Source organism: Mus musculus, chromosome 14 (genome assembly GCF_000001635.26).
Source record: "Mus musculus strain C57BL/6J chromosome 14, GRCm38.p6 C57BL/6J".
In the NCBI taxonomy this organism is placed as follows: Eukaryota; Metazoa; Chordata; class Mammalia; order Rodentia; family Muridae; genus Mus; species Mus musculus.
In genome coordinates, this window is record NC_000080.6 from 34,423,281 (window position 1) to 34,437,364 (window position 14,084).

Consider the following 14,084-nt stretch of genomic DNA (forward strand, 5'->3'; position numbering starts at 1 on the left):
CTGACTCCGCCTCTTCAGTGCTGAGATTGATTACAAGCATGTGTACCACATAGAGCTGATTTATGATAATCCTACCATTAATCACAACAGTGATAATCATATGACTAAGAAAAAAATCATATATTATATAAGATCCTGCACGTGCTATTTACCTACATGACTCTCTCTTGAAAAGGTTCTGTATCAGCGAGTGGAGCACAAGCTTGTAACCCCAGTATTCAGGAGACGAGGCGGGAAGACCGCACAAGTTGAGGCTGCCCAAGCTACAGAGTAAGACTGTCAATTACAAGGGAAAAAAACAACCCCAAAACCCTGAATCCTCAAAATAAAAGCTTTCAATTGCAAGTTGAAAAATAGATATTTTAAGTCACATCAGAAGAGGGATCTTCGTAGATAAAATTACATTTCCATGGTAAGACTGGGCACAATTCCCTCATCAGTGTCCCTTGGTATGATGGGAATGTGGCCAGAAGGTCGTATGAAATATTGAGAGGAGGGCTGTCTGTAAGTCAAAGAACACTAACGACCCCTATAGCCAGGAAGAAACTTGCAGAGAGGGCATGGCCCTGCCAACAGCTTCATTTTAAAATTCTGGACCCTAAAACTGAGGGGTGATCTCCTTTTATGTATGCACAGGTCCATGTACGCATGGAAGTGTGAGTAGATGTGGAGGTCAGGGGACAACCTAAGGTGTCGGTCCTCTGCTGCTTCACACCCCTGGAGACCTAAGTGTCTCACTGGCCTGGAACCTTGCCAGGTAGGCAAGAGCTGGTCAGAGCTCCAGGATTCTACATGTCTCCAACCTTCCATATCACACCATCAAACTTCACTCTTTACATACATTCTAAACTTAGGTTTTCACCAACTAGGCAACCCCTTCAACAAGTAAACCATCTCCCCATCTCAATTCATTCTCTTTCCCCCGCCCTCCGTCTGTCCGTTCCTCCCTCCCAGATACATTTCTGTTTTTTGTTTCTTGTGTAGTGATGGGTATCCTGGAACTCATCCTGGAGACCAGGCTATCTCTGAACTTAGAGATCCACCTGAGTGCTAGGACTAAAGGTGTGTACCATCACACCCACTCATACTTCTGATGTTTTTAAACCACTCAGTTTATGATACTTTCTAGTAGCAACAGGAAATGAATATAAATGTCTGTACATGGCAATAGGCAATGCACTTTACAAATTAAGAGATAATGAAATAGCAGCTGAAAAGAAAACTCAGAAAAGCAAGATCTATTTACACTCCACTCATCAGATACCTACAGTACTTCGTTCCTATATAATGAGGTGGTGAGAGGAACATATATTGGGTATAAAATACAATAGAGTCACACATTGAGAGTCTCTAATGACGAAAGGAAAAAGCTCCATGCAGTTAAAACTACCCGAGAAAAGCACTGAAGTTCTCTGCCCAACACTTGGCTTCCGTTATTACCTGAGTTCAACAAAGCAGCTCTTACTCTCCTTTTGAAACTCAATGTTGTTTAGAGTCGTAAGATGCTTTCTTGGCATCCAGGAAAGAGTTGTGTATAGTTCACTGTAAAGTCTACTAGATTTTTAGCTACACAACCATTTGAATCCACATGCACACGGCAGGCTATCCTGCATACCCTGAGAACCTTGCCAGAGTGAGGACCTTACCAAAGCGTAAGAAACTCACCAAGTATATTTTCATGACGCATTAACACCGTCTGGTAGATTTCTGTTTCTCTAAACCAGCTAGCTTCTTCAGTGGTAAAAAACACTTTGACAGCCACTTTTTCACCACGCCATTTACCCATCCATACTTCTCCATAGCGGCCTTTACCAACCTGCCGAACCATCTGAATCTGTTTGGCAATAGTTCGCTGAACCTATACAGAAAACAAAGTATATGGGTTTGAGCTCTTTATGAAAAGAATCTATTAAAGCCATCCATTAAAAGCCTGGCATAACCAAATAGCTCCAAGGTTTATGGTATATAAAAGCAGCAATGAACATGTATTCTGGAACCACACACGGGCTAGTCGGCCACCGCTGGGAACTCTGCTTGCCCACACTCGTGGGTTTTGGTTGACTTCTTTTGGGCTGCAGAGTAGCCAATGTGTAACAAGTGGTCCTCACAGACTCTGTACCATAACCTGCCTTTCTGTCTTCTCTCATGAAGCACCATATCAACTGTCACCCCATGGACTAGCTATGTAGCTTAACAAACTTCCTAACAGACTCATAATCATGAGAAATACTAAATGCTTTTGGCTTTAGCCTCTGAGTTACAGGTGATTTACTAAACGCAGCCTCTAAGATCCTAGCTGATCCGACACAGTCCCAGCTTTTACTACTTACCCACACTCTCTTCAACAATTTCAACTCTCTTTTTTTTTAATTTAATTTTTTATACAGTATATTTTGATCATTCTTTTTCCTCCCCAAATTCCTCCCAGTCCTTTTTTGGTTAGAGGTGAGATATGTTTACTTTCCTCTGTGCTGAGGTTTTGGTCTTAGCTGTGCCTGTGGTCAGTTTCTGAATTCATACGTTTATCAGTCCTATTGTGTCTGAAGATATGGTTTTCTTGGAGGCATCCACCACTTCTGGCTCTTACAATAGTTTGACTGTGAGGCTGATCTAGCTATGACATCTATCAACAGGTTAACTGCCAGGGTCGATTCAGCTGAGCTGCATGTCTAAACATTTATCCCTCTTGAACCTTCCCCAGATAGAGGAGGGCTGGTCTTCATGAGGGTATGGAAGCAGCTGGCTCCCCTGCTGAACCTCTAAGCCGGTTCTGAAGTTCCACACCGGCTGCCTGTGACACACGTGTTTATTCCTCGTGGATCTCACTGCAGGCCTCATTTTCTGTAGAGTGCCGTTTGTCCAGCTTCAACATCTTTACTCATTCATTCTCATTCCCCCTCCCCTTCCCGTTCCTCGGCTGTACTTGACTTGTCAGAATTACAATTTTGTTTTTGTACACAGCTTCACTTAAATTCTATTTCTGGCTCAGAATACAGGTAATTAGTTATTGGGAATAATACCTGAAGTATATACTCATCATTCATTTTCAGACTATCAGTAATTTTAAATGAAAAAAAGAATGGTATATCTGAGGCTGGAGCTATGCAAAGCTGAACTGGCTTACATCATGCATCACTTAGCATAGACTCTGTAATGTTTTAAAGCCAGGATTATTCAAATATAATTTAAATATACAATAAAATGTATCCCTTTTTAAGACTGGACAGTATATTCTGTTAAATGTCTAGTCATCTAATTACCCAAATCTCACTTGAGACTTAGTATTTCCACTTCCTAAAACAATTCCCACTTTCATTATTAATTCCTTCCTGCTTTGCTGACATTACTTATCCATTTTATCCCTACAGTTTTATATTTCCTAGAGTAGCATAAATAGATAAACTATGTAGTTTTCTATATCTGGCTTCCCCCCCCAAGCATAAAGTGCCTTTGAAATCATCTGTTATTGATTTGTTTCTAAATACTGATGAATGTGTTATGATTTGTTTATCCACTTGCCAAATTGGTGGGCTATTTCTAATTTATTTATTTATTAGACTATATTTACTATGGACAGTCACTCTCAGGTCTTTTGGGTAAATACAGTTTTCCATTCCTAGGGTAAATGGCAGAACTGTTTTATTGTATACAAAGCAAACACCTTCAATCTCAGCACTTGAGAGGTAGAGGCCAGCAGATCTCTTGAGTTTGAGGCTAATCTGGCCTTTAAAGCAAGTTCCAGGCCAGGGCTACACAAAGAAACTGTCCCAAAAAAATCAAACTAAATAAATATAAAAAAGAAAGTATACAGTTAACTTGTTAATCAACCTTTGTCACTTTGCACGTGACAGCTGAGTATGACGTCTCCAGTATCCTCAGCACCGTGGTGCACTTGACCTCATGCCCTTGATGGTGCAGACGAGCTCACGTGCCGCTCTTACTCTTTCATTCAAATCTTCTGTCCAGTCAAAAATATGGAGCTGCCCATCTTATTATGGAGCTGTCAACTGTCTTTGTATAGGCTGTATACTTATCAAATCTATTTTACCAGCCCCGGACTCATCTTTTAGTTCTTGTTCTTTTTTGTCGTCGTTTTGAAGCAGGGTGTCTCTATCTATAGCTCTGGCTGTCTTTAAAATCACAAAGGTCTGCCTGCTTCTGCCTAACCAGTGCTGTGAATACTTTTTATGTAATAAGTCACAATGATTTTTCTTAAAAATTCTTTTGGAGGTTTTTCTAGTTTAACTTTTACATTTAAGTCTACCCCCATTTCAACTTAGTTTTATATACTGAGTGAGGTATAGGAATGTATTTACTTTTTAGCAAGTGAATACCTGAGGTGTTTTTATCCCACATTATCTGTTTAATAATCTATTCAACACTGAATTACTTCATTACTTTAAAACAATGTCCTCATATAACTTTTTATAATAAATTTTTATAAGTCAATTAAGCAGTAGGTAGTAGTGCACACCTTTAGTCTGGACACTCCAGGGCAGATGCAGGCAGAGCTCTATGAATTCAAGGCCAGCCATGTCTACACAGAGAGACCCTATCTCAAAAAAAGAACTCCAAACAATAAAATCAATTGATTGGGTTAGAGAGAGAGCTCAGTGGTTAGAGCACTAGCTGTTCTTCTAAAGAGTTCAGGTTCAATTCTCAGCACCTAAGGAAAGTCACAGCAATCTGTAACTCTTCATCCACGTGATAGGACGCCCTCTTCTGGCCTCTGTGAGCACCAGGTACCTAACTGGTATACAGATAGATACATACAGGCAAGCAAATGCCCATACACATAAACTTGTGTCTAGGCATCCCTTTCTAGGCTCTGCTCTATCCACTATACAGGCAACGCTAACCATAGTAGCTTTAAAGTAAGTCCAGAAGCCATGCAGTTAGTCCTGTGTCCTCTTTTTAAACAACCTTAGCTCATAATAAATCTGTTCATCTACTTCTGTAAAGGTCTGATTTCTTTTTGGATTGAAATGAAACAATGCTCCAATGTGAGGCTACTTGATACTGCAATACTACTGCCTCGAACTCATAAACAGAATAAAACACTTCCATCTATTTAGGTCTCCATTAATTTTAGCAATTAATTTTCCTTTTTAAAAAAGATTCATTTACTTTATATATGTGAGTATATAGTCGCTGTGTTCAGACACACCAGAAGAGGGCATCGGATCCCAATACAGATGATATGAGCCACCTTGTGGTTGCTGGAAACTGAACTCTGGACTTCTGGAAAAGCAGTCTATGCTCTTAGCCACTGAGCCATCTCTCCAGCCCAATTAATAATTTTCAATGTACAAATTTTACAATGTACATATTTGCTAAGATTATTTCTAAAATATTTCATGTTTTTTGGTACTATTTTAAATAATACTACTTCTTAACTTTAAAATTTCAGACTGGCACCTTTAAGTTGCCAGTGAATATAAATTCAGTAAAACTGAAATAATGACTTTGTACTCTGCAAACTGATTACGCATTAGTTGAAGTAGGTTTATGTATGGCAACTCTAGCATTTCTTTTTAACATAATCATACTATGCACATTCAAAGATAGCTCTATTCTCACCTGCTCAATTCTATCACATATTACTTTTAGATGATCCTTCATTTACTTTCAAGTAGTGCTATTAAACAGTTAAAAACCTACTTGGAAATGTAGTGTTGTGATGAGAAGAGTTGCCTCAGAGTGCTGTTCTTAGGAGCTGATCATCTCCATCCTTGTACCCACCCACCCACCCAATCCATTAAAATTACTCTGTAACCCCTTTTAGACCTAAAAGGTGTACTTCCTTAGCCAATTAGTTTAACCTTAAAGACAGAAGGAATCTTACTCTTGCTGCCTTTTTTTTTTTTTGCTTAGTTGGTTACAAAATAGTTAGAGTACCCAGCTGGCCCTGGTGGCTCATGACTGTAACCCCAGCATTTAGGAAGCCAAAGCAGAGACAGCAGAATCTCAAGTTCAAGGGCAACCTGAATTCTACAAGACCTTGTCTCAAAATTCCAAGTGCCAAGGATGTAGTTTATTGGCAGAATGCTTGCTTGGCATTCTTGAGTTCTTGGCTCAAACTTCAGCATTGAAGTAGAAGGGAGAAAAAAAAAGCTTATGCAAATATGTAGCTTACCTGCGTTTACACAGGACTTCATATCCTATTATCTTATGCAACTGCTAGACTTTTTACTTATGGCTTTATCTTGCCTATCCTATTTTCCTTGGCTCACATTTCTCATTTTTAACTAACTTCATCTTGAGAAAAAAATTATCTATTATTTCCTAATCTGCAATATCTAAGATTCCCACTTAGCAACAACGTCACATCCTTATCAACACAAAATTTATATTTGTAAGATGCTTTGAGCTTACCAATAAAGGCAATCCAGATCCACTCCCAGAGCTTTGGGACTGGTCAATCAGGTCTTTCAATGATTCTCCTACTGGAATAAATGCTTCATCCTGTTCCAAATCACGGTTGTAACGACCCCTGCTTGAGATACTCTTACAATAATGCCTTTAAAAAAATCAGAAAACAATCTACTTTAAAATTGGAGCACTGTGATAACCTGAGCCTCCAGGAAGAATTGTAGCCTAATCAATCTTCACCACAGGTAAAAATTCTATTATAGTCCAGTAGAAATAGAATATATGAGACAGAATGCTGTGTGTCATACTAACATGAAGAGATGGCCATAGTCTATTAGCAAGTGAATATGTATGTATGTATGTATGTATGTATGTATGCCTGCATTTACACATACACATAAATAGCATAGTGTGTGTGGTGACATGCATCTGTAACCCCACAGTTGGGAGGCAGGAAGCAGGAGGAATGGGAGATTAGAGCAGCTTGGGCTACAGGGCCAGCCTGGATATGAAGTGACATCTTGTCTCAAAAACAAAACGACAAAAAACAAACCCAGACCAAACAAAAAACAAACCCCACCAACACCAATACACACTCCTGCCCCAGAGGCCAGAGGTGATGGCACTAGGAAGAATTAGGTGAGAAGATCTTGAATTCAAGGCCAGCTTGGGCTACATAGTTAAGATTCTACCGCCCCCCCCCAATCCAAAGCTAAACAAACCCCCCAAACATCCCCTTTCCTGAAGAATGTAATATGGCATTACAGCTGTAAAAAGTATTCAAATTGTAACTTTTAACAGTGTGTTTTAAAAATCTGAAAGGATACTCAGCATAGAAAGTTACTTATATAGCTATAAACACACATACTCTTTTTTTTTTTTAAAGATTTATTTATTATATGTAAGTACACTGTAGCTGTCTTCAGACACACCAGAGGAGGGCATTAGATCTCTTTAAGGATGGTTGTAAGCCACCATGTGGTTGCTGGGATTTGAACTCAGGACCTTTGGAAGAGCAATCAGTGCTCTTAACCACTGAGCCATCTCTCCAGCCCAACACACATACTCTTAAAAACTGTATCTTTATACCAAAACTGTATATGCCCTAATCCCAGTACTAGAGAGATATGGCCAGCTGAGCTCAGTGAGTTCAAGACCAGCCAGGGCTACATAGAAACCTTTAGGCCAGTCAAAGCTATAATCTGCCATTTTCCAATTGCATTTAATTTTGTCTCTGGTGCTAGAGAGATGGTTCAGAGATTAAGAACATGGGCTTCAAATCCCAGCAGCTAACAACCCTCCTAGCCTTCAAGAACACTTACATACATGTGGTGCACAGACATACATGCAGGCAGAACATCCATACACATAAAACATCAAGATGGGATGCAGAGATAGAAGAATCCCAGGAATCTCACTGGCCAGCCAGCTTGATATATGCATCAGTAAGAGACAATGTCTCAAATAAGGTGGAAGAACCAAGACCTAAAGTTGTCCCACAACTTCTACGTGCATACTGTGGCACATGCATACATGCTCATATAAATTCTTTTGCATAGCTTCTATTGTCGTGTCTCCATATTCACTCATCTCTTAAGTGGGATCTGATTTGTCATTGTTCTTAACTAATGCACACTTTTATTTGATCTATTTTAATTTCATTTCCTCAAGTTTTATTTGGATCTTTCTTTAAAAAGTCTCACCATGTTTCTGCTTAAATTATTGTTAACACTGTCTGGCAGTAGTGGCATAGACTTTAATCCCAGTACTCAGGAGGCAGAGGCAGGTTAATCTCTGAGTTCCAGGCCAGCTTGGTCTACAGTGTGAGTTCCAGGACAGACAGGGGTACGGGGTACACAGTACTCCCTGCCCCATTACTGATAACATAGAGTAGTCAAAATGATTACTTTAATGATATTGCATGACAATTTTAAATTGTATTGAGTCTGAACTGGTGGTTTTTATTGTTTAATTTTCCTTGTTATAGGTCTTATTTTCCTACTTTGCAATTTGGTTCATTGATTGGATGGGGAATATTTTATATTCTAACTGATACTGTGTTCGTTGTTTTATGTAGCCCAGGCTGGTGGTGAAGCTTTTGTTACATAGTTGAGGATGACCCTAAACTCCTAATCCTCTGGTTTCTATCACCTGACTGTGAGAATAATAGATAAATTCTTACAAGTATTGTGTTATTTTTCACAGAACAAAACTGAAAAATAGCATAAACCTTCAGTTTTTTTTCTTTAAAAAGACTAGCTTTTACTATGTGGACTGGCTGGCCTCTATCTTGGAAATCCACCTACTTCTGCCTCCTGAGTGCCGGAAATAAAGGGTGTGCACCACCATGTTCAGTTGGGTCTTGTTTTTCAGGTGGGACTTCAGCCGCATTTAGTCTGGCACTAATCATTACTGTCACTGAGGTAAGCACTGAGTACTTTAACCACGACCTACGATTTCACACTCTCAGAGACGGTGGTTAACAGGTACCATTCCTAGCTTTCCGTGAGCACCAATACTATTTCCTTCAGTCATTTAATGTTTCTCCAGCCTTGGGAGATTTTTTGAATGAACATGCTGAATACTGCATGGGGTCATCTGCAGAACTCAAGTTTTCTCCTGTGAGGCCCTCTATTCTCTAGTACCCTGTTCCATGAATACAGCTGATGACATCTCCCAGACTCTCACCTATATGTTCTCATCTGAGACTCTCATGGACTGCACCTATGCTCCCTCCCTGTGTCACGAAGCCAAACACTCTTCAGGCAAGAGCACAGCAATCTTAATGCGTACCTCCTTTGTTTTCTATTTCCAGGAGTCAGTGTTTACTATGAGAGCCTTGCAGAGCTAACTGTCATAAACTTAATCTGCCGAGGCCATGTCACTTAATTCCCATCAGTTTCTTTAGGTCTTTTCTCCCACCCTGCTCATGTTTCCCTAATCCTATCTGGTTTATAGGATACAGGCTTGGCCAAGGCTATTTAATCAGTAATTAAATGTTCACTATCTTTCATTTTCATGATCATGTCTTACCCCATAACTGATAAATTGGTTTTTGTTTGTTTTTAGAATACATTTTTGTTTGTTGTGAAACACAATCTCACTCTAACTCAGGCTGACTTGCTCAATCTGCTATTTTTATCTAAAGAAAAAAATCTTTGAGCTGGATGGTGGTTTGGCCCACGCCTTTAGTTCCAGAACTCAGGAGGCAGAGGCAGGCAGATCTCAGTTCTAGGCCAGCTACACAGAGAAACCCTGTCTTGAGAAACCAAAAAAGACAAAAATCTTCTGTAAAACATGTGAGGAGCTAGGGTGATGACTGTCAGTGAATACAAGCATAATAAGGACCTGAAGCGGAATACCAGGTTCATGAAAACCTAGGGTAAACCTGTAATCCCAGCACTGGGGAGGCAAAGACAGGAGGGGCCCAGGCTTACTGGCAAGCTCTTCTAGCCCACAACAGTGAGCTCCAGGTTTAGTGAGAGAAACTGTCTCAGAAACTACAGTGCAGAATAACTGAGGAAAAGGAAGTTAGCTGATGTGGCCTGCACTTACTTCTAATTCTAGTACTTGGGAAGTAGAGGTGATGTTCATCTCCGTAAGTTCCAGGCCAACTGGTCTACACAGTGAGTGCAAAGCTACCCAGGGTTAGTTACAGCGTGAGATCCTATCTCAAAAAATAAAGACCTTCAGAAAGCCATGCTATTTCTTTTAAAACTTGTATTCACTTTTGTCTAGTTGCTGAATTACACATTTTGATTTGTAGATGCTCTTTTCATGTATATAAGCTCCCTTGCAGCATCAGCTGCCAGGAGTTTTCATTTGCTCCATCTTCTAACCGCTTGTGGGTTTTTTGGTTTCTTTCTTTTTTTTTTTTTGCCACACATTTCTGAAGGGTTGGGGTTTTTTTTTTTTGTTTGTTTGTTTTGGTTTGGTTTGGTTTTTCGAGATAGGGTTTCTCTGTATAGCCCTGGCTGTCCTGGAACTCACTTTGTAGACCAGGCTGGCCTCGAACTCAGAAATCCGCCTACCTCTGCCTCCCAAGTGCTGAGATTAAAGGCGTGCACCACCACGCCCAGCTGAAGGTTTTATGTAGCTGATACTACTCATATTTTATTTACTTCCTTGCTTGCTTCCAAGTTCCAGACCCAGAAAGGTTCTCCAAATTGTGCATATGAATATATCTGGTTCAAATTTATACCAGTGTAGAAATTGTCCCAAATTTATTTTTTTTATATAGCAACCCAGTAACAAATCTACTTATTGAATTTATCTTTTCCTCCAGGTTCTTAAATTTGATAGCTTTATCATATTGTAGAATTCTTTATATATAGATTTATTTACGAGATTACGAACTTGTTTCATAGATAACCCTTTCTCACTGAAAAAAATCCCAAATTATTAAACTAGAAAAGTGGTGATGTTATCCAGGAATCTGCTTTAGAGATTCAGATATAACAAAGCTCACTATTATACAAATAAGAAAGCCATGACTATTCTTAAATATGAAAGAATAAATTAGTATTAAAAAATATTAATTGGTAATTAAGTTCATTTTTCCTCCTAGGGAGGCCATAACACAGCTGAAAAGCCAGAGAATATAAATTAGTGGTTTCTGAATTTCTGAATTGCATTCAGTAGTCATTGGTTTTTACCTGTTTTTTTTTAAAGATAAGACTAATATAGAATAATTAGCAATATATTTGTATAAAAATAAGAATCTTACTTATAGCAAAAGCAGCTGGAGAAGATGATCATAGCAACTATACAGACAGCCATGGAAATGAGCACAACCAGCCATCGGATGCTGCCATCAAAGAACGGACCTGAGGACCAAAGTCAACAATAAGGTATAGTATCTTTCTGCTGCATCGTACAAAGAGGGTGAGAAAATAATTCATAGCACTGAATTCTAGGTAGTATGGCTATTGTTACAGACAAGAACTTATAGAGAATCATACCTGGACTTCTCTGGGCTGACCTACCTATAACAACAGGGGGCAGTGTAGGCTGCAAATACTGGTTGCACAAATTGGTCCGACAACATTCTATTGTCCTGCGTAGCTGGGCTTTCGGTGAATCCTTTAAGAAAAATAATGGAAAAATTAAAAGGCTTGACATATTAAATTGAATATGAATATCTTTAGTATTGGTAAATATAATTTATAACCCAGAGACAAGGATTTCCAAACATGTCAAAAAATATTAGCTGGGTATGGTGGCATACACCTTTAATCCCAGCACTCAAAAAGGCAGAGGCATGCCGGGCGTGGTGGCGCACGCCTTTAATCCCAGCACTCGGGAGGCAGAGGCAGGCGGATTTCTGAGTTCGAGGCCAGCCTGGTCTACAAAGTGAGCTCCAGGACAGCCAGGGCTATACAGAGAAACCCTGTCTCGAAAAACCAAAAAACCCAAAAAAAAAAAAAAAAAAAAAAAAAAAAAAAAAAAAAAAAGGCAGAGGCAGGTGAATCTGTGAGACTGAGGCCAGCCTGGGTCTACAGAGTGAGTTCCACGACAGCCAGGGCTACATAGAGAAACCTTGTTCCAAAAAACAAAAATAACAAAAGAATTTTACTGAAATTTTAAATTTTTTTATGAAAATAAGATTGTAAAATAATTGTCCTTAAGATCATATATGTAGATAAAGACAGTAATTATAAATTATAAAGGAATGAAGAACTTTGGTGATTTTTTTTTTTACTTCATACATTAGTATATTTAAAGTACCACTCAGCTAGCTACTTTTTTAGCTTTAAAAGGTAATTATCTGCTAGAAAACATAGTATTTTATTAGAATCATAAACTGGTATGAAAAATATAATCACAGCAGAAATAAGATTTGGGTGAGACTACTTTGAGATCAGACTACAAAGCAGGGGGGTTTTAGTCAAGTGGGGTGAGGAGTACTGGTTAAGAGAGGTGGCTACACCAACCAGATAAACAGGTACAAAGACTCCAGTCATGGAGGCAGACATAGGGATTGCATGCTGATGTTTCAGTGCTGCCTGGGTCAAATGCCATTCTGAACTAAAATATGAATAGAAAGAGCCTGTACAGCATTATGAAGGTAGCAAGAATGTAAGCAAAAATTGACCACATTATTTTTAAATATCAGACATTCAGAATGGAAATAATCAGGTGTTACCTAAGAAGGGTGACTGAGAGTCTATGGCTTAAATCCCACCTGGGAAGACAGTAACATTTAGAAATGTCCAAATGTATAAATTCTACATTTTTTTTTTTTTAAAGAATTTAGACTGACCAATTCAGAGTCTGCCATTTATTTATTTATTTATTTATTTATTTATTTATTTATTTATTTATTCGAGACAGGGTTTCTCTGTGTAGCCCTGGCTGTCCTGGAACTCACTTTGTAGACCAGGCTGGCCTCGAACTCAGAAATCCGCCTGCCTCTGCCTCCCAAGTGCTGGGATTAAAGGCATGCGCCACCACGCCCAGCTAAATTCTACATTTTAACTGAGTATATTTTTAAAATAATTCCTTTGAAATTATCACAAAGACAGAGATATGATAGGGTTTTTGTTGCAAACTCTGAAATAATCCACCTAGAGACAATCAGCATAGAAGAATGATTGCATAACTGACGATGAATAAATGAGGTGCCAAGCAGTCGTTCCCAGGAAGGCTGAACGAAGATCGCCTTGAGTACATTAATGTGACAGGAAAACAAAGATGGATATCTTTGGCAGTCTTGGGTGAAAGATCTCTAAACCATGGATTACTGCCCACTTAATAGCAGATATGAAAGATGAAGACCCAATTCTCAATTTCTCTCATCTGTCTTCTCTACCAGAGATGACTATAAGAATAAAAGCAGACTATGCACCAGGCAATGGCCACTAATGCTCTACAGCTATGCAGACAGTCATGTGAGTTCATACCTTCTAAGTGAGGAAGGAAGATGAAGACACTTTTAAGCATAATGCCTCAAAGACAGGCATAACTTAAAAGATTCTTGAACAGTGGTTGGGAAACTAGACAGCCACACATCAATGACTTCATTTAAGGGAAAGAAAAATTTTCCTAACAGATAGAAAGTAATTTAATAATTTAAAGAGGAAAAAAGAAAAAGAACTAGCTTTGCCAGTTCCTCACTTCGTGATCCTGAGTACCTAATTCCGTTTCAGTTTGCCTTACAGAGGAACCACACGGCAACAAGATGGAATGTACCAAATACGTAGCAAACTAAATGCAAATAGAAAATATTCAATAAATTCATTTCTTCATTCTCTGTTGAGTATGACATGAATTCCAGGGTCTTAAATAAGCCAGAAGAAACCTTCGGCAGCCTTTCAAGACCTGATGTGTCTTTACCACAAACAAATTATAGCAGACCCACCTCACACCTTTCTTACACGCGTTAACGGTGCATCAGGTTGAAAAATAAAAAGCAGTATCTAGAATGTGGAATGGGGTAACAGCTTTCTCTTTCCTACACTCCATCCAAGTCATCTTACCTATCTGTAGACTATGGAAGTGAGGGGAGGGAACCTGAAGCTCTACGCCTCAGCAGTCAAGAGCACTGCATGCTCTTCCAGGATGCAGGTTTGAGTCCAAGCACCTATGTGGCAGTTCCTAACCATCTGTAACTTCAGTTCCAAGGGATCTGACACACTCTTCTGGCTTCTCTGGGCACCAGGCATGCTCATGGTGCACATACAAAAATGCAGGAAAATCACCTATACACACAA

General features: G+C 39.2%; 1 protein-coding gene across 5 annotated transcripts in view; it reads right to left on the reverse strand.

Annotated features, from left to right (window-relative positions):
* Bmpr1a (bone morphogenetic protein receptor, type 1A) overlaps nt 1-14,084 on the reverse strand; it is a 92,276-nt gene that overhangs the window by 12,220 nt on the left and 65,972 nt on the right. For all 5 annotated transcript variants that reach the window (XM_006518470.4, XM_006518469.4, XM_030247615.1 and 2 more), the window contains exons 6-9: nt 11,358-11,454; nt 11,099-11,198; nt 6,376-6,520; nt 1,666-1,858 (exon numbers count right to left, since the gene is read on the reverse strand). In XM_006518470.4, the coding sequence (XP_006518533.1) occupies nt 1,666-1,858; nt 6,376-6,520; nt 11,099-11,198; nt 11,358-11,454 (535 nt within the window). The remainder of the gene's footprint in view (nt 1-1,665; nt 1,859-6,375; nt 6,521-11,098; nt 11,199-11,357; nt 11,455-14,084) is intronic.